Here is a 17,546-nt window from a genome sequence, read left to right as displayed (position 1 = left end):
AGTAAATTTTCTAAACACACCTAGAGGTGGTAGTTTGTTTGTGTTTAGCCTTTGGGGCGGTAAAAGGCTGGTTCTCAGGGGGACTTAAGGGCTTATCGGTTAAAAAAGATAGTTTTGGATGGAGCAGTTTTCTTGGATTCTGTTTTATGCCTTTCGTAGTTAGGGTGGTGAAAGGAATACTTGAAATAATCTAAACAGTAGTTTTTTGATCATGAAGAAGGTGATACGGCGTTTGTGGGTTTTAGGTATTTGTGGGTTGAAAAGTGGTATTATTAAAACAACTGGTGGGGTTACGATAAGCCAGGGGTATTTGTGGGTTGAAAAGTGGTATTATTAAAACAACTGGTGGGGTTACGATAAGCCAGGGGTATTTGTGGGTTGAAAAGTGGTATTATTAAAACAACTGGTGGGGTTACGATAAGCCAGGGGTATTTGTGGGTTGAAAAGTGGTATTATTAAAACAACTGGTGGGGTTACGATAAGCCAGGGGTATTTGTGGGTTGAAAAGTGGTATTATTAAAACAACTGGTGGGGTTACGATAAGCCAGGGGTATTTGTGGGTTGAAAGGTGGTATTATTAAAACAACTGGTGGGGTTACGATAAGCCAGGGGTATTTGTGGGTTGAAAAGTGGTATTATTAAAACAACTGGTGGGGTTACGATAAGCCAGGGGTATTTGTGGGTTGAAAAGTGGTATTATTAAAACAACTGGTGGGGTTACGATAAGCCAGGGGTATTTGTGGGTTGAAAAGTGGTATTATTAAAACAACTGGTGGGGTTACGATAAGCCAGGGGTATTTGTGGGTTGAAAAGTGGTATTATTAAAACAACTGGTGGGGTTACGATAAGCCAGGGGTATTTGTGGGTTGAAAAGTGGTATTATTAAAACAACTGGTGGGGTTATGATAAGCCAGGGGTATTTGTGGGTTGAAAAGTGGTATTATTAAAACAACTGGTGGGGTTATGATAAGCCAGGGGTATTTGTGGGTTGAAAAGTGGTTGAAAAGTGGTTGAAAAGTAATTGCCCTTTCTGAGCTACCAGAGGTTTGTCCTGTTTCCGGGGGGTTTTCAGGGGTCTTAGCAACTTCAGGGGTTTAGGGGGGTAGGGGGGTTTTGCGCGCAAAAAAGGGGGTATCCTGGGGATGACAGAAGAAATGAGCAAATCTTTATGCACATGATAACACTTAATGTTATCCTTCTAATAAAGACTCATTACACGGATACTATGTACGGCGCGTGCAAGAAAAGTGCTCACCCTTTAAACGTCTCCGTTGGCTGGATGCACTTTGAAATGTCAAGTGAAAGGAAAAAAAAAAAGAGAACCCCTTACCCGCTGGAGTGAACGCCCGGCTTGGTGGGTAACGAGTCGTATGTATTATCAACATTAACTTATGTAAGTGTCGATGAAAGTGTGAGGGATAACATCAATCAATGGCCCTGAAGTAGGAACCAAATGCCAGGAATAATTCACCGAGTGAAACCCCCACAATTTTTGTCCCTCACCCTCAATAAGAGTTATCATTAAGGAATCACCGGTTGGTAGGCTCTTACTACATAGGATTTTGGGGTCGGCGAGATTTTGAGTCTTGGTATAACTCGACTGATGAGTGTTGTGTTCGGTCTTAGATTTCGACTGGTCCTGGACTTTCACATATTTAAGATTAGTGATTATTCAGGTTTTAGTCTATCTTAGTTAAAAATGTTGATGAATGAGTGCTGTATTACGAGATTTGGTGATTATACATGTATGTCCTAGTACATCACATAAAATGGTTACTATAAATATATGGTGTTATTACATACATGTATATGAAAATCCTTCATTGTACATTTATGTACCACAAAGAATAGTTTAGTGCTAGAATCCTAGCTTTGGGAGTTAGGGGTAGGAGTTGAAATCTCCTTTCTTTGAGCAGTAGGGAGGATTCTAACCTCCGACGGCCAGTTTACAAGACTGGGGCTCTGTGTGCTGAGCTACTAGTGCATTTTCATCCAAGGACTTTATTCTCTAGTCAACCTGCTGTTGGGATCAGGACTAGGAAGAGGGAGAAGTAGAGGAGAGACGCTACTTGTCCAATGATGACGAAGGGGTGTTCTACGGGCATCCCTCCAATTCAAGTTAGAATCATAACGTCTGCTACTAAAGACCAAAACAAGAATTGTGTTAGGGGACGGAATATTAGGCTTCGTTGTTTAGAGGTATGAAGGAAAGGGACGAGCATAAGAACTAAGATGGAGAATAAAAGGGCAAGTACTCCTCCAAGTTTGTTTGGAATGGAGCGTAGAATAGCATAGGCAAACAGGAAGTATCACTCTGGCTTAATGTGTGGGGGAGTAACAAGCGGATTTGCAGGGGTAAAGTTATCTGGGTCTCCTAAGAGATTTGGGGAAAATAGGGCTAGGGATGCTAATGCAGTAAGAAGTACTGCAAAGCCCAAGAGGTCTTTGTAAGTGAAGTAGGGGTGAAAGGGAACTTTGTCGGAGTCTGAGTTTAGCCCGGTGGGGTTGTTTGAGCCAGTCTCGTGAAGAAAGAGTAGATGAATTAATGTTGCGGCAGCGATGATGAAGGGGAAGAGAAAGTGGAAGGCAAAGAACCGGGTGAGGGTAGCATTGTCTACAGAAAAACCCCCTCAGATTCATTGGACTAGGGTGTTTCCGACGTAGGGGACGGCAGATAGAAGGTTGGTAATAACGGTTGCACCTCAAAACGACATTTGTCCTCAAGGGAGGACGTATCCAACGAAGGCTGTTATTATTACGAGAAGGAGAAGAATAACCCCAACAGTTCATGTTTCTTTATAGAGGTAAGAGCCATAGTATAGTCCTCGGCCAATATGAAGGTAGAGGCAAATGAAAAAGAATGATGCGCCGTTGGCATGAATGCTTCGGATAAGTCAGCCGTAGTTGACGTCTCGACAGATGTGGGCCACGGAGGTGAAGGCAGTAGCAATGTCTGATGTGTAGTGTATGGCTAGAAATAAGCCGGTCGCAATTTGGGTAATTAAACAGAGTCCTAAAAGAGACCCAAAGTTCCATCAAACCGAGATATTAGAGGGGGCGGGGAGGTCGACTAAAGCATCGTTTGCGATTTTTAGAAGAGGGTGGGATTTACGTAGACTGGCCATTAGGGTTCTTGTAGTTGAATAACAACGGTGGTTTTTCAAGCCATTAGTCCTGGTTAAAGTCCTGGCAGGAATTATGACTTTCGCTATATATTTAGTTTTATTTTCTCTTGTGTTGGGGTTAGTTGCAGTTGCTTCTAATCCGTCCCCTTATTTTGCTGCTTTGGGTTTGGTTGTGGTAGCTGGCATGGGGTGTGGTATATTAGTCGGGCATGGAGGGCCCTTTTTGTCACTAGTCTTGTTCTTAATTTACTTAGGCGGGATGTTAGTTGTATTTGCATATTCAGCAGCGTTAGCTGCTGAGCCGTACCCAGAGAGCTGGGGTAGTTGGTCGGTAATGGTATACGGAGTTGTCTACACAGGGGGAGTATTATTAGTTTCCGGGCTGTTTTGAGGGGGGTGGTATGAATCTTCTTGGGTTCTAGCAGATGAGTTAGGGGAGTTTTCCGTGTTTCGAGGTGATATTGGAGGGGTAGCCTTAATATACTCTTCTGGGGGGTGGTTGTTAATTACTAGTGCATGGGTATTGCTTTTAACTTTATTTGTAGTCCTTGAGTTAACTCGGGGTATGAGTCGAGGGGCGTTGCGAGCGGTTTAGGTGATGAATAGGGGGATTATAAGGGCTAGTGTAAGGAGGAAGAGGGTGAGATATGTTTTGATTACCCCCCGTTGAATGTTACTTGTAGAGGAGACGAGAGGTCGGTTAGCGGCTTCAATGGCTTTGGGGCCCGTTTTTTCTAATCATGTCTGATCTACTGTTTGGTTAGCAATGTTTTGGCCTAGGAAGAAGAGCAATACAGGGGTTAGGCGGTGTATAACCCCGGGGAAGAAGCCTAATAAGGCAGAGAAGTGGTGTATGTGCGTGTTGGGTATTGGCTCATATTGTTTGTTGGTTAACATGGCGAGCTCTATAGCAACAAGAAGGCCGATGATTGTGACTGCAAGAGCAGCTAGTTTAAGGAGGGGAGGTATAGATATGACAGGGGTTTTCAAGGGTGTAATATTAGAGGTAATTAGTAAGCCTGCAACGATACTCCCCCATGCTAGTCGCTTAAGTGGGTTAATCACTGCTGGGTTGTTTTCGTTGATCGGAGAGAGGGGACTAAATCGGGGGTGGCCCATGGGTACAAAAAATACTACTCGAAAGCTGTAGATTGCTGTGAAAGAGGTGGCTAGGAGGGTTAAGGTTAGGGCTCAGGCGTTTAGGTGGGATGTGTTTAATGCTTCGATGATGGCATCTTTAGAGAAGAAGCCAGCCAAGAAGGGGGTTCCTGTGAGGGCGAGGCTGCCAATAGTTAGGCAAGAGGATGTGAAAGGTGCAAGGTGGTGTATGCCCCCTATTTTCCGGATATCTTGTTCATCATTTAGGCTGTGGATAATAGATCCGGAGCATAAAAATAGTATGGCCTTGAAGAAGGCATGTGTACAGATGTGAAGAAATGCTAGTTGTGGCTGGTTTAGACCAATGGTTACCATTATAAGCCCAAGCTGGCTGGATGTAGAGAATGCGACGATTTTTTTAATATCATTTTGCGTGAGGGCACAGGTTGCAGTGAATAGTGTTGTAAGAGCTCCGAGGCATAGGCAGGTTGTGAGGGCGGTTTGGTTGTTTTCCAGTAGCGGGCTTATTCGTACTAGCAGAAAAATGCCGGCAACGACCATAGTGCTAGAATGAAGTAGGGCAGAGACCGGTGTGGGACCCTCCATAGCGGAGGGTAGTCAAGGGTGAAGTCCGAATTGAGCCGATTTGCCAGTTGCTGCAATGATGAGTCCGAGAAGAGGGTAGGTTAAGTCTATGTCTTTGGTGGTTGCAAAGATTTGTTGCATCTCCCAGGAGTTTAGGTTTGCTGCTATTCAAGCCATGGCGAAGATAAGCCCGATGTCCCCTACTCGGTTGTAAAGTACTGCTTGAAGCGCTGCAGTGTTAGCATCCGCCCGTCCGAACCACCATCCAATAAGTAAGAACGATATGATCCCCACGCCCTCTCAACCGATAAATAGTTGAAACATATTGTTTGCAGTTACTAGGACGATTATGGCAATCAGAAACGTCAGGAGGTACTTAAAGAAGCGGTTCATGTGTGGGTCTGCGTGCATATACCATGATGCGAACTCCAGGATGGATCAAGTTACGTAGAGGGCAATGGGTGTAAAAATAATTGAGTAGAAATCAAATTTCAAGCTAATGCTGACATTGAAGGAGTTGGTATTTATTCAGGTTCAGTTAGTAACGATTGTTTCTGCGCCCTCATTAAGAAATAGGGTCAGAGGCAGCAGACTAACAAAGAAAGCTATTTTTACAGCTGTTTTGACATGGGTGGTAGCCCATTGAGGGTCCCGAGGTGTAGGGCGGATCGTGGTGATTAAAGGATAGGCTAGTAACGCAAAGATTGTGATCAGGCTCGATGAAATCATTAGGGAGGTGGGGTACATAGCTGCTACTTGGATTTGCACCAAGAGTTTTTGGTTCCTAAGACCAACGGATGAGCTGTTATCCTTTAGGAGCTTTCGAGTGAGCCTAGGGGTCCAACCAAGGTCGTGGGAATTAGCAGTTCTCATTGCTGCGAGCCTCTCTCGGTGGGAGAAGGGATTTTAACCCTTATTTTTAGAATCACAATCTAATGTTTTTGTTAAAACTACACCTACAGGCAGTTCAGCCTCAGATCAGCTCGGGCTTAAGTACGAGTAGAATTAAGGGGATGAGGTGAAGTGCAATAAGAAGGTGTTCTCGGGTGTGAGATGGCTCAAGTGCAATGACATGTGTTGGGAGAGGGCCCCGCTGAGTTATTAAGAATATGTAAAGGGAGTAACCAGCTGTGATTAGAGTGCCTGCACCGGTTAATGCCAGAGTTCATCAGGACCAGTTGAATAAAGAAGTGATAATTATCAGCTCCCCCATGAGGTTGGGTAGTGGTGGCAGAGCTAGGTTGGCCAAGCTAGAAATAAATCATCAAGTGGCTATTAGTGGTAGGGCTACTTGAAGTCCTCGCGCCAGGACTATCGTTCGACTGTGGGTTCGTTCATAGTTTGTGTTTGCTAAGCAGAAGAGGGCTGATGAAGTAAGCCCGTGTGCAATTATGAGGGTAAGAGCCCCTGTTAAGCCCCAGGGTGATTGGATAAGAATTCCTCCAGCCACTAGGCCTATGTGGCTGACTGAGGAGTAGGCAATTAGGGACTTAAGGTCTGTCTGGCGTAGACAAATTGACCCAGTTATAATTACCCCTCAAAGTGCAAAGACAATGAAGGGGTAGCTTAACTCCTTAGTTAGAGGTTCCAATATTGTTATTATGCGGATTATGCCGTATCCCCCTAGCTTCAGTAGAACCGCTGCAAGGATTATTGAGCCTGCAATTGGGGCTTCAACATGGGCTTTAGGGAGCCATAGGTGGACCCCGTAGAGGGGTATTTTAACCAGGAATGCTAAAAGACAGCCTGCTCATCATAGTTTGTCTGCATAAGACGAGAGAGCGAGCGGGTCCGTATAGTGAAGGGTTAACAGCGACAGGGTGCCGGATGTGTTTTGGAGTAGGAGTAAAGCAACGAGAAGAGGGAGTGAGCCCGCTAATGTATAGAAGAGAAAGTAGGTTCCTGCGTTTAGACGTTCTGTTTGGTTTCCTCAGCGGGTGATAATGATTAGCGTGGGGATGAGGGTGGCTTCAAATATTACGTAAAACATCACCAGTTCGGTGGCGCTAAATGCTAGGATTAGGAAAAACTGGAGTGAGGCGAGAAGTGTGATGTACATGCGCTGGCGACTAAGAGGTTCTAAGGCTGTGTGTTTTTGGCTTGCCAAAATTATTAGTGGGAGTAATCAGCATGTAAGAACGAGGAGGGGGGTTGATAGGGAGTCGGTAGCTATAAAGAGGCTAAGTGACGATCAGCCGGTTTCTGAGAGGTTCTTTAGTCATGAAAGGCTAACCAAGGAGATGCAAAAGCTATACATTAAAGTCATGGGCCAGAGTCAGCTGGGTTTGAGTAACCAGGCTGTTGGGATTAGCATAAGTGTTGGGATTAGGACTTTTAGCATTGGAGAAGATTTAGGCTTTGTAATCGGTCGGTCCCGTGGGTTCGAGCAGTGGCTACTAATAGGGCGAGGCCGGCGCTTGCTTCGCAGGCTGAAAATGCAAGCAGAAGTATTGGAGATGCTGAAAAGTTGGTTGAGTCAAGTTGGAGCGTTCATAGGGAGAGAGCAATAAATAGGGATAGTATTATTCCTTCAAGGCACAATAGGGCGGAAAGGAGGTGAAACCGGTGGAATGCCAGGCCTGTTAAACCCAGAAGAAAGGCTGAGGAGAAGGCAAAGTGTGTGGGGGTCATTAAGCGGTTGCGGATTTAAACCACAAGTTTTTGAGCCGAAATCAAATGTTTTTCTTAGACTAACCACCTATTCAGCCCATTCTAGACCTCCTTGCATTCATTCGTAAATGAGGCCGAGGGTTAGAAGGGCTAGGACAGCTGTAGCTCAGGTGAACGTCAGTAGTGGCGATGCTAGTTGGTCTCCTCATGGAAGAGGGAGGAGGAGAGCAATTTCTAAATCGAAGAGAAGAAAGAGGATGGCGATGAGGAAAAACCGCAGTGAAAAAGGCAGCCGGGCGGATCCTATCGGGTCAAAGCCGCACTCGTACGGCGATAGCTTTTCGTGGTCTGGTGTAATTTGGGGTAATCAAAAGGATACAAGGGCTAGTACTGTCGAGAGGAGGGTGGCAATCGAAATGATGGTTAGGAGAAGGCTCATTATCTTCCCTTGGATTTTAACCAAGACCGGGTGATTGGAAGTCACTTATACTAGATTTAATACTAGGAAGATTAAGATCCTCATCAGTAAATAGAGATATAGAGGAAAAGTCAGACGACGTCTACGAAGTGTCAGTATCATGCGGCTGCTTCAAACCCAAAGTGGTGGTTTGATGTGAAATGGTGAAGAATCTGGCGTAATAGACAAACGGCTAAGAATGATGTGCCAATTAAGACGTGTAATCCGTGGAAGCCGGTGGCAACAAAGAATGTAGCGCCGTAAACTCCGTCTGCAATGGTGAAGGGGGCTTCGTGATACTCTAGGCCTTGAAGGAAAGTGAAGTACCCCCCGAGTAAGATTGTAAGAGCAAGAGATTGAATAGTTTGTTTTCGTTTACCCTCCATAATGCTGTGATGTGCTCAGGTAACAGTTACGCCAGAGGCGAGCAGGACTGCTGTGTTAAGAAGTGGGACTTCAAATGGGTCTAAGGGAGTAATGCCTGCTGGTGGTCAGAAGCCGCCTAGCTCAGGGGTAGGTGCTAGGCTTGAGTGGTAAAAGGCTCAGAAGAAGCCTAAGAAGAATAGGACTTCTGAGGTAATAAATAAAATTATCCCATATCGGAGGCCTTTTTGAACGGGGGGAGTGTGGTGTCCTTGAAATGTGCCTTCTCGTACGACGTCCCGTCATCATTGGAAGATTGTTAAGGTGAGAAGGATTGTCCCAATAGTTATTAGGGTTGTGGAGTGGAAGTGGAATCAGATAGCAAGGCCAGATGTTATCAATAGGGCAGCAATAGCCCCTGTTAGGGGTCATGGGCTGGGGTCGACTATGTGGTATGGGTGTGCTTGATGGGCCATTAAACGTTCTCTTGTAGGTATAGGCTTAGGAGTAGAACAAAGACATAAGCTTGAATCATGGCAACGGCTACTTCTAGTAGAGTGAGGAGGAAGAGGACCACCGTTGTTAAGATAGCGACAACAGGTATGAGGGGAAGAAGGACGAAGGCAGCTGTTGCAATGAGTTGAATAAGGAGGTGGCCTGCTGTGAGATTTGCTGTTAGTCGGACACCGAGAGCTAAGGGTCGAATGAATAGGCTAATTGTTTCAATGATAATAAGTACAGGGATGAGGGCAGTGGGGGTGCCTTCTGGAAGAAGGTGGCCTAGGGCATGCGTTGGTTGATTTCGTATCCCGATAATGACAGTTGCCAATCAAAGGGGTACTGCGAGGCCCATGTTAAGGGAGAGTTGGGTTGTTGGTGTGAAGGTGTATGGAAGGAGTCCTAGCATGTTGATAGAAAATAGGAAAACTATTAACGAGGTGAATAGAACTGCCCACTTGTGGCCCCCAGGGTTTAGGGGTAGAAGAAGTTGTGAGGTGAAGCGGCTAATAAATCACCCCTGAAGTGTTAGCACGCGGTTGTTTAATCAGCGGGCTTGAGGGGTTGGGAACAGAATTCAAGGCAGGCTAATCGCTAGTGCAATTAGTGGAATGCCGAGGTATGAAGGGGATATAAATTGGTCAAAGAAGCTTAGTATCATGGTCAGTTTCAGGGCTCTGTTTTAGGTTTTTGTGTGCTTTGGGAGGTGGGTTCATTGGGATAGGTGTGTGCTAAAACTTTGGGGGGAATAACAGTTAAAAAGATTATTCAAGAGAAAACTAAAATTGCAAATCAGGGTGCGGGGTTCAGTTGAGGCATGTCGCTAGGGGTGGTTGTTAGGCACCAGTCTTTAGCTTAAAAGGCTAACGCTTGTACTTATTAGCTTCTTAGCGAGGCGTCTTCAATTATTAGTGAAGACCAGTTCTCAAAGTGTTCAAGGGGGACTGCTTCTACAACAATGGGTATAAAACTATGGTTAGCCCCGCAAATTTCAGAACATTGTCCGAAAAATACGCCTGGTCGGCTAACAATAAAGGTTGCTTGGTTCAATCGTCCAGGTACGGCGTCAACTTTTACGCCTAGAGAGGGGACTGCCCAGGAATGTAAGACATCTTCAGCCGAGATTAAAACGCGAATTGGAGATTCTACTGGGATTACTATTCGGTGGTCTGCTTCTAGTAGTCGGAATTGTCCGGGGGTCAGGTCTTGTGTGGGGATTATGTATGAGTCAAAACCGAGGTCTTCGTAGTCTGTGTATTCGTAGCTTCAGTATCATTGGTGGCCGATGGCTTTGATTGTAAGGTGGGGGTCATTAATTTCGTCTATTAAGTACAAAATTCGGATGGATGGTAGGGCGATAAGGATAAGAATAACAGCTGGGAGAACTGTTCAGATAATTTCAATTTCTTGAGAGTCTAGTACAAGTTTATCTGTTAGTTTGGCTGTGACTATAGCCGCAATAATATAAAGTACCATTGTGCTAATGAGAATTACAATTATTAAGGCGTGGTCGTGGAAGTGAAGTAGTTCTTCTATTAAGGGTGAAGCTGCGTCTTGAAATCCGAGTTGTGAGGGATGTGCCATTGCGTTTAAGATACGCGGGGGTTGAACCCACAATTCTGCCTTGACAAGGCAGTGTTATAGCGTTTTACTAGTATCTTATTGGTGTGTTGTGAAGAAAGTGACAGAGCGGTTATGTGGTTGGCTTGAAACCAATTGATGGGGGTTCAACTCCTCCCTTTCTCGTTAGTTTGTTCGAATTTATACGAACTTGTACGAATGCGGGCTCTTCAAATGTGTGGTAGGGGGGAGGGCAGCCGTAAAGTCATTCAATGTTAGTTGCAGTTAGTTCTACTGCTCCGACTTCTCGTTTGGCTGTAAATGCTTCTCAAATAATGAATAAGAATAAAATTACAGCAACGAGGGACATTAGGGACCCAATTGATGAAACAGTGTTTCAAAGGGTGTATGCGTCTGGGTAGTCTGAGTACCGTCGGGGTATCCCAGCCAGGCCCAGAAAATGTTGAGGGAAGAATGTTAGATTGACCCCAATAAACATCAGGCCGAAGTGGATTTTTGTTCATGTGGAGTGAAGGGTATAGCCTGTAAATAACGGAAATCAATGGACGAAGGCGGCAACGATTGCAAATACAGCACCCATAGATAGTACATAGTGGAAGTGGGCGACTACATAGTATGTGTCATGCAGAACAATATCGAGAGAGGAGTTAGCTAAGACAATGCCAGTGAGACCGCCTACTGTAAAGAGGAAAATAAAGCCGAGGGCTCATAGAAGGGGCGTTTCTCATTTAATGCTTCCCCCATGGAGGGTTGCGAGTCAGCTAAAGACTTTTACGCCAGTTGGAATCGCAATGATTATTGTGGCAGAGGTAAAGTAGGCTCGTGTATCTACGTCTATTCCGACTGTAAATATGTGATGGGCCCAGACAATGAAGCCCAGGAGTCCAATGGCCATTATAGCTCAGACTATCCCCATGTAGCCAAAAGGTTCTTTCTTACCTGCATAGTATGCAACAATGTGAGAAATTATTCCGAAGCCTGGGAGGATAAGAATGTATACCTCTGGGTGGCCAAAGAATCAGAATAGGTGTTGGTAGAGAATGGGGTCACCTCCTCCGGCAGGGTCAAAGAAGGTCGTGTTAAGGTTGCGGTCTGTTAGTAGCATTGTAATCCCTGCGGCTAAAACGGGCAGGGACAGAAGAAGAAGTACGGCTGTAATAAGAACGGCTCAAACAAATAACGGGATTTGGTACATAGTGACTGTTGTGGGTTTCATGTTAATGATGGTAGTAATAAAGTTAATTGCCCCCAGAATTGATGAAATTCCTGCAAGGTGAAGTGAGAAGATTGTCAGGTCTACGGATGCCCCGGCGTGGGCTAAATTGCCAGCTAGTGGGGGGTACACGGTTCATCCGGTACCTGCTCCGGCTTCAACACCTGAAGAGGCTAAGAGGAGGAGAAAGGAGGGGGGAAGAAGTCAGAAACTCATATTATTCATTCGAGGGAACGCCATGTCTGGGGCCCCAATTATTAGTGGAATAAGCCAGTTTCCGAACCCCCCAATCATAATGGGTATTACTATAAAAAAGATTATTACAAAGGCGTGTGCGGTGACGATCACATTATAAATTTGGTCGTCTCCCAGGAGAGCCCCGGGTTGGCTTAGTTCTGCCCGAATAAGCAGACTTAGGCCTGTCCCCACTATTCCGGCTCAGGCACCAAATACGAGATAGAGGGTGCCGATGTCTTTGTGATTGGTCGAGAAAAATCAACGTGTGATTGCCACAGGTAGGATGGCTGAGTTAAGCGGTGGATTGTAGACCCATAGACAGAGGTGCAAGCCCTCTTCTTACCAAGCCCTGGGGTGTTACATGTTAGATTGCAAATCTAAAGAAGCAGGCTAACTGCCTGCCGGGGCTTTTCCCCGCCTTTTAGTTTCTAAATTAGGCGGGGAAAAGTAGATAGATGCTCGCTGGATTGGGCACTTAGCTGTTAACTAAGATTTTGTAGGATCAAGGCCTTCCTATCTAGAAAGGCTTTAGCTTAATTAAAGTGTTTGCTTTGCATGCAGAAGATGTGGGATAGTAGCCCGCAAGTCTTAACAGGGACTGAGAGATTTTCACTCACGCTTACGGCTTTGAAGGCCATTGGTCTAAGTGCTAGCCTAAGTCCCTTAGGTGACCAGTAGTGCTACGGCAGCGGGGGCTAGTGGGAGAAGAAGGGTGGTTGCTGCAGTGGAGACGGCGAGGGGAAGTGTAAATTGGGGGGAGTAGAATCGTCAGGGAGTGACACCAATTAGGTTGTTGGGGAATATTGTGAGGGTTATTGCATACGAGAGGCGCAAGTAGAAGTAGAGACTCAAGAGGGCAGTTAAAGCGGCGAGGGTGGCAAGTGCCGGAAGGTCTTGTTTAGTCAGTTCCTGAAGAATGAATCACTTGGGCATGAAGCCGGTAAGGGGAGGAAGGCCGCCGAGAGAAAGTAAAACCAGGGGTGCTAGGGCTGTGAGGGCAGGAGTTTTTGTTCACGAGATGGCGAGGGCATTGACGGTGGTCGCTTTGTTTACTTTAAAAATTAGGAATGCTGAGAAAGTCATAGTAAAGTACGTGAGGAGGGTGAGAAGGGCAAGGAGGGGTGAAAATTGAAGGATCAGCATTATTCAGCCAAGGTGGGCAATTGAGGAGTAGGCGAGGACCTTGCGCAGCTGGGTTTGGTTGAGACCACCTCAGCCACCAACGAGAGTGGATAGTAAGCCAATAATGATTAGAGGCGTAGGGTTGGTTGTCTGAATCTGTAGTAAGAGGGCAAAGGGTGCAAGTTTTTGTCAGGTTGAGAGGATGAGCCCGGTGGTCAGGTCTAGCCCTTGGAGTACTTCGGGGAGTCAAGAGTGCATTGGTGCCAGTCCGACCTTTAGCGCGAGGGCAATAACAATCATTGTTGTGGGGAGGGGATGTGTTATCTGTTGAATATCCCACTGGCCTGTGAGTCAAGCGTTGGTAGTGCTTGCAAACAGGAGGGTGGCGGCTGCTGTGGCTTGTGCGAGAAAGTATTTAGTAGTAGCTTCGACTGCCCGGGGGTGGTGGTGTTGGGCTATTAGGGGAATAATGGCTAGTGTATTAATCTCAAGTCCTATTCAAGCGAGGAGCCAGTGTGAGCTTGCAAACGTGAGTGTTGTTCCAAGGCCCAAACCAAATAGAAGAGTGGTCAAGATGTAGGGGTTCATTAGCAAAGGAAGGATTTAAACCTACATGGTTGGGGTATGGGCCCAAGAGCTTATTTAGCTGACCTTACTAGGAAGTGGTGTAGAGGAAGCACGAAGAGTTTTGATCTCTTCAGGTTGGGTTCGATCCCCTTCTTTCTAAGGAGTTGGGGGGACTCTAACCCCCATAATTCACTCTATCAAAGTGGCCCTTTAAATTCAGGCACAGCTCCTGCGCCTATAGCTGTGGTGGGAGACCAGCGAATGCAATAGGGAGCGCCAAGTGTCAGATAACTAGTGCCAAAGTCAGTGGAAGAAAGTTTTTTCAAATGAGGTGCATAAGTTGGTCGTAACGGAATCGCGGGTACGAAGCCCGGACCCACAGGAAGACAATTGATAGAAGGGCTGCTTTAGTCATAATATTAATACTAGTTAATTCCGGGATAGATGGGATGTGGGAGGCCCCTAAAAATAGTGTAGCGGACAGGGTATTTATTAGGAGAATATTTGAATATTCGGCTAAGAAGAACAAGGCGAAGGGTCCCCCTGCGTACTCTACGTTGAAGCCCGAGACAAGTTCAGATTCTCCTTCTGTTAAGTCGAAGGGTGCACGGTTTGTTTCGGCAAGAGTGGAGATATATCATATGGCAGCCAGCGGTCAAGCGGGCACTACCAGTCAAATGGCCTCTTGGGCTGTGTTAAAGGTTTGGAGTGTGAAGCCCCCGGTGAAGATGATAATGTTTAGTAAGATGAGTCCAAGGCTAACTTCGTAAGAAATCGTTTGTGCGACAGCCCGCAGTGCCCCTACTAGGGCATATTTTGAATTAGATGCTCAGCCGGAGCCCAGAATAGAATATACTGCAAGGCTAGATAGAGCTAGAATAAATAAAATACCTAGGTTAAGGTCCACGACAGGGTACGGGAAAGGTATGGGGGCTCAAAGGGTTAGGGCTAGTGTGAGAGCGAGCATAGGGGCCACGAGGAATAGGACGGGTGATGCGGTTGAAGGTCGAATGGGTTCTTTAATAAAGAGTTTTACGCCATCAGCAATAGGTTGAAGGAGGCCGTAAGGCCCAACAATGTTTGGCCCTTTTCGTAGTTGTATGTAGCCTAGCACTTTTCGTTCAAGGAGGGTGAGGAATGCTACGGCTAGCAATACAGGCACAATAAAGGTTAGTGGGTTGATAATATGAGTAATGAGAGTTGAAATCATAGTTAAGGAGAGGACTTGAACCTCTGTAGAAAGGGCTTAGGTCTTTTGCATTAGCCGGGCTCTGCCACCCCAACTTGCTGTTATCTCCAGCAAAAGGGTTATGCCCTTTTGCCTAGTTTAGATTTTTTCATTAGGTGGGGGTGAGGCGTACTTTTAGCAGGGGCCTCCTCTTTTCGGTCCTTTCGTACTAGAAAAGATCATGTCATAGATAGAAACTGACCTGGATTACTCCGGTCTGAACTCAGATCACGTAGGACTTTAATCGTTGAACAAACGAACCCTTAATAGCGGCTGCACCATTAGGATGTCCTGATCCAACATCGAGGTCGTAAACCCCCTTGTCGATATGGGCTCTAAAAGGGGATTGCGCTGTTATCCCTAGGGTAACTTGGTTCGTTGATCGGTTTTACCGGATCAGTTTGGTCAGAATTTCTGCTGGTTAGAGCTGTTGCTCTGGCTTGCGGGAGAAGAAGTAACTTAGGGGTGTGCTCCCTTTCCACGTGGGGGTTTTGTATTCCCCATGGTCGCCCCAACCGAAGACATCAAGGCAGATTCCATTTAGTTCAGGCCCTTAGCTAGGGGTATTTGACATGGCCCACCTGTGTGTCTAAAGCTCCATAGGGTCTTCTCGTCTTATGGTTTAATCCCCGCTTCTGCACGGGGAGATCAATTTCATTGACCGGGGGAAGGAGACAGTTAAGCCCTCGTTATGCCATTCATACAGGTCTTCATTTAAAAGACAAGTGATTACGCTACCTTTGCACGGTCAAAATACCGCGGCCGTTGAACTATATGGTCACTGGGCAGGCGGGACCTCTTATACTGTGGTTATGCAAGAGGCGATGTTTTTGGTAAACAGGCGAGGCTTGGGGTATGTTTGCCGAGTTCCTTCTCCCCCCTTTGGTCTTTCCTTTTGGGCACACCAGTGTGGGGTTAACGGGTTTGCATTGGATGTTTTTCTGGCCTAAATTTGTGGTAGTTTCCAATACCCTCTTTGATTGGGGCCGTTAAGATTCGGTGGGGGGTCCGTTCCGATTTACACATGTGCAAGGAGAGGGTGATTATACCCTCTTATTACTCATATTAGCATAGTCGTTCCTATGTGGTGCATAGGAGGGCCTGTTAAATGTGGGGGAATAAGATAGGGTTATCGGTATACCGGGAGGGCTTTATGTTTGAGCTTTAACGCTTTCTATTTAGGTGGCTGCTTTTAGGCCCACTAAAACATTTGTCCTTATTTGAATATGATCTTTATCCTGCTGAGAAAGTTGTGTCTTGTATCAAAGGGGCTGTACCCCCTTTGACTAACACCCCTGGTTTCTCATTGCATCTGAAGGGTTAACAAAGTGCATGAGTGGAGAACCCAGGGGGCTGAACTTCTATTCAATTCACAGGCAACCAGCTATAACTGAGTTCGGTAGGTTTGTCACCTCTACTCAAAGCTCTTCCCACTCTTTTGCCACAGAGACGGGTTCGCCCTATAAATAGGCTGTCTTGGAGTAGCTCACTCAGTTTCGGGGTTACAAACTGTAGGTTCTCTTTGCTTGAAAGTGCTAGCTAAATCATGATGCAAAAGGTACGAGCACTAAGCTCTGCTTTCTTAAGCTTTACTGGGCTTTTTCATCTCTCTTTCAGCTTTCCCTTGCGGTACTTTTTCTATTGCTCCAAAATTTCCTTTTTTATCGCCTGGACTTAGGGGGGAGAATGGTTTAGCTACGTGGGTGTTTCGTGCTTTAGGGGTTATAAATGGGGGTCTGTTGTGTTAAGGGGTTGGGCTAGCTAATAGGCGTCAGGGTGGTCCGACTTGCACGGACGTCTTCTCGGTGTAAGTGAGATGCTGTACACTATCTTAGCTACACTCTGATTTTTCCAAGCGCACCTTCCGGTACACTTACCATGTTACGACTTTCCTCCCCTTCGCGGGTTGTAGGGTTTTAATTAGTTTAGTTTAGGGGGCTTGGGGAGGGTGACGGGCGGTGTGTGCGCGCTTTAGGGCCAGTTTCAGCGGGACGCTCTATTTCCTGCTTACTGCTAAATCCTCCTTCAGTTACATGTTTCAATGCAACATTCGTGTTTGCTATGTTTAGCAAATGTAGCCCATTTCTTCCCCCCTCATTCACTACACCTCGACCTGACGTTTTGGGCTTTGCCAATTTTGCTTACTGTAAAGCCTTCACAGGGTAAGCTGACGACGGTGGTATATAGGCGGATAAAACAAGAGAAGGTGAGGTTTAACGGGGGTTATCGGTTCTAGAACAGGCTCCTCTAGGTGGATGTTAAGCACCGCCAAGTCCTTTGGGTTTTAAACTGATGTTCATAATTCCCGGGCGGATATGGAGTGTATAGTGCAATCGATGTTTAGGGCTAAGCATAGTGGGGTATCTAATCCCAGTTTGTTTCTTAGCTTTCGTGGGTTCAGGATGAGTAGAGCTACTTTCGTAATTGGGTTTCATACTTTCGGGTGCGTATAACAGCTTTGAAAGCGTTCGGCTCTAGTTTAGTAAATCCCCTAACCACTCTTTACGCCGTTGTTTGTCAACTTGGGCCTCTCGTATAACCGCGGTGGCTGGCACGAGTTTTACCGGCCCTCTTAACCTTAACTAAGTCAAGTTTTCACTTATGGCTTAATATTTATCACTGCTGAGTTCCCTTGAGGGTGTGGCTAAGCAAGGCGTCGTGGGCTAGCTGGGCTTGTGCCTGATACCGGCTCCTAGTTCCCAAGCAGGGAGTTGTGGGCATTCTCACAGGGGGGCGGATACTTGCATGTGTAAGTTTAGTTAAAGTCGACAGTAAAGTCAGGACCAAGCCTTTGTGCTCCCGGGGCTTTCTAGGGCCCATCTTAACATCTTCAGTGTTATGCTTTAATTAAGCTACGTTAGC

The 17,546-nt window shown here is 46.1% G+C and overlaps 13 protein-coding genes and 24 non-coding genes across 37 annotated transcripts, besides 1 other annotated feature; 9 read left to right on the top strand and 28 right to left on the bottom strand. All coding sequences in view use genetic code 2, as the record gives it.

Annotated features, from left to right (window-relative positions):
- Nucleotides 1-1,841: a D loop.
- On the top strand, nt 1,842-1,912 carry tRNA-Pro. Its single transcript has one exon. It is a non-coding gene; the product is annotated as a tRNA-Pro (tRNA).
- tRNA-Thr lies at nt 1,912-1,984 on the bottom strand. The gene has a single exon. It is a non-coding gene; the product is annotated as a tRNA-Thr (tRNA).
- Nucleotides 1,985-3,125, bottom strand: CYTB (cytochrome b). Its single transcript has one exon. A coding segment is annotated over exon 1 (1,141 nt).
- Nucleotides 3,126-3,129: 4 nt separating this feature from the next.
- tRNA-Glu lies at nt 3,130-3,198 on the top strand. Its single transcript has one exon. It is a non-coding gene; the product is annotated as a tRNA-Glu (tRNA).
- Nucleotides 3,199-3,720, top strand: ND6 (NADH dehydrogenase subunit 6). The gene has a single exon. It carries the CDS (start codon nt 3,199-3,201, stop codon nt 3,718-3,720), a length of 522 nt encoding a protein of 173 aa, YP_001403140.1.
- ND5 (NADH dehydrogenase subunit 5) lies at nt 3,717-5,555 on the bottom strand. Its single transcript has one exon. It carries the CDS (start codon nt 5,553-5,555, stop codon nt 3,717-3,719), a length of 1,839 nt encoding a protein of 612 aa, YP_001403139.1.
- On the bottom strand, nt 5,556-5,628 carry tRNA-Leu. The gene has a single exon. It is a non-coding gene; the product is annotated as a tRNA-Leu (tRNA).
- A 3-nt stretch (nt 5,629-5,631) lies between these two features.
- tRNA-Ser lies at nt 5,632-5,698 on the bottom strand. The gene has a single exon. It is a non-coding gene; the product is annotated as a tRNA-Ser (tRNA).
- tRNA-His lies at nt 5,699-5,768 on the bottom strand. The gene has a single exon. It is a non-coding gene; the product is annotated as a tRNA-His (tRNA).
- ND4 (NADH dehydrogenase subunit 4) lies at nt 5,769-7,149 on the bottom strand. Its single transcript has one exon. A coding segment is annotated over exon 1 (1,381 nt).
- On the bottom strand, nt 7,143-7,439 carry ND4L (NADH dehydrogenase subunit 4L). The gene has a single exon. It carries the CDS (start codon nt 7,437-7,439, stop codon nt 7,143-7,145), a length of 297 nt encoding a protein of 98 aa, YP_001403137.1.
- On the bottom strand, nt 7,440-7,508 carry tRNA-Arg. The gene has a single exon. It is a non-coding gene; the product is annotated as a tRNA-Arg (tRNA).
- ND3 (NADH dehydrogenase subunit 3) lies at nt 7,509-7,857 on the bottom strand. The gene has a single exon. A coding segment is annotated over exon 1 (349 nt).
- tRNA-Gly lies at nt 7,858-7,929 on the bottom strand. Its single transcript has one exon. It is a non-coding gene; the product is annotated as a tRNA-Gly (tRNA).
- On the bottom strand, nt 7,930-8,714 carry COX3 (cytochrome c oxidase subunit III). The gene has a single exon. A coding segment is annotated over exon 1 (785 nt).
- ATP6 (ATP synthase F0 subunit 6) lies at nt 8,715-9,397 on the bottom strand. Its single transcript has one exon. A coding segment is annotated over exon 1 (683 nt).
- ATP8 (ATP synthase F0 subunit 8) lies at nt 9,388-9,555 on the bottom strand. Its single transcript has one exon. It carries the CDS (start codon nt 9,553-9,555, stop codon nt 9,388-9,390), a length of 168 nt encoding a protein of 55 aa, YP_001403133.1.
- A 1-nt stretch (nt 9,556) lies between these two features.
- On the bottom strand, nt 9,557-9,629 carry tRNA-Lys. The gene has a single exon. It is a non-coding gene; the product is annotated as a tRNA-Lys (tRNA).
- Nucleotides 9,630-10,320, bottom strand: COX2 (cytochrome c oxidase subunit II). The gene has a single exon. A coding segment is annotated over exon 1 (691 nt).
- A 6-nt stretch (nt 10,321-10,326) lies between these two features.
- Nucleotides 10,327-10,397, bottom strand: tRNA-Asp. The gene has a single exon. It is a non-coding gene; the product is annotated as a tRNA-Asp (tRNA).
- Nucleotides 10,398-10,411: 14 nt separating this feature from the next.
- tRNA-Ser lies at nt 10,412-10,482 on the top strand. The gene has a single exon. It is a non-coding gene; the product is annotated as a tRNA-Ser (tRNA).
- On the bottom strand, nt 10,478-12,043 carry COX1 (cytochrome c oxidase subunit I). Its single transcript has one exon. The coding sequence runs from the start codon at nt 12,041-12,043 to the stop codon at nt 10,478-10,480; it is 1,566 nt and encodes a 521-aa protein (YP_001403131.1).
- Nucleotide 12,044: 1 nt separating this feature from the next.
- On the top strand, nt 12,045-12,112 carry tRNA-Tyr. Its single transcript has one exon. It is a non-coding gene; the product is annotated as a tRNA-Tyr (tRNA).
- Nucleotides 12,113-12,177, top strand: tRNA-Cys. Its single transcript has one exon. It is a non-coding gene; the product is annotated as a tRNA-Cys (tRNA).
- A 38-nt stretch (nt 12,178-12,215) lies between these two features.
- tRNA-Asn lies at nt 12,216-12,288 on the top strand. Its single transcript has one exon. It is a non-coding gene; the product is annotated as a tRNA-Asn (tRNA).
- Nucleotide 12,289: 1 nt separating this feature from the next.
- Nucleotides 12,290-12,358, top strand: tRNA-Ala. Its single transcript has one exon. It is a non-coding gene; the product is annotated as a tRNA-Ala (tRNA).
- Nucleotide 12,359: 1 nt separating this feature from the next.
- Nucleotides 12,360-12,431, bottom strand: tRNA-Trp. Its single transcript has one exon. It is a non-coding gene; the product is annotated as a tRNA-Trp (tRNA).
- On the bottom strand, nt 12,432-13,477 carry ND2 (NADH dehydrogenase subunit 2). The gene has a single exon. A coding segment is annotated over exon 1 (1,046 nt).
- On the bottom strand, nt 13,478-13,546 carry tRNA-Met. The gene has a single exon. It is a non-coding gene; the product is annotated as a tRNA-Met (tRNA).
- On the top strand, nt 13,546-13,616 carry tRNA-Gln. The gene has a single exon. It is a non-coding gene; the product is annotated as a tRNA-Gln (tRNA).
- On the bottom strand, nt 13,616-13,686 carry tRNA-Ile. The gene has a single exon. It is a non-coding gene; the product is annotated as a tRNA-Ile (tRNA).
- Nucleotides 13,687-13,691: 5 nt separating this feature from the next.
- ND1 (NADH dehydrogenase subunit 1) lies at nt 13,692-14,666 on the bottom strand. The gene has a single exon. It carries the CDS (start codon nt 14,664-14,666, stop codon nt 13,692-13,694), a length of 975 nt encoding a protein of 324 aa, YP_001403129.1.
- tRNA-Leu lies at nt 14,667-14,740 on the bottom strand. Its single transcript has one exon. It is a non-coding gene; the product is annotated as a tRNA-Leu (tRNA).
- Nucleotides 14,741-16,455, bottom strand: 16S rRNA. The gene has a single exon. It is a non-coding gene; the product is annotated as a l-rRNA (ribosomal RNA).
- On the bottom strand, nt 16,456-16,529 carry tRNA-Val. Its single transcript has one exon. It is a non-coding gene; the product is annotated as a tRNA-Val (tRNA).
- 12S rRNA lies at nt 16,530-17,478 on the bottom strand. Its single transcript has one exon. It is a non-coding gene; the product is annotated as a s-rRNA (ribosomal RNA).
- tRNA-Phe lies at nt 17,479-17,546 on the bottom strand. The gene has a single exon. It is a non-coding gene; the product is annotated as a tRNA-Phe (tRNA).

This window comes from Hippoglossus hippoglossus, mitochondrion, assembly GCF_009819705.1.
Source record: "Hippoglossus hippoglossus mitochondrion, complete genome".
NCBI classification, from domain to species: Eukaryota; Metazoa; Chordata; class Actinopteri; order Pleuronectiformes; family Pleuronectidae; genus Hippoglossus; species Hippoglossus hippoglossus.
The sequence above is the reverse complement of the archived record's forward strand: the minus strand, read 5'-3'. Positions and strand labels throughout refer to the sequence as shown.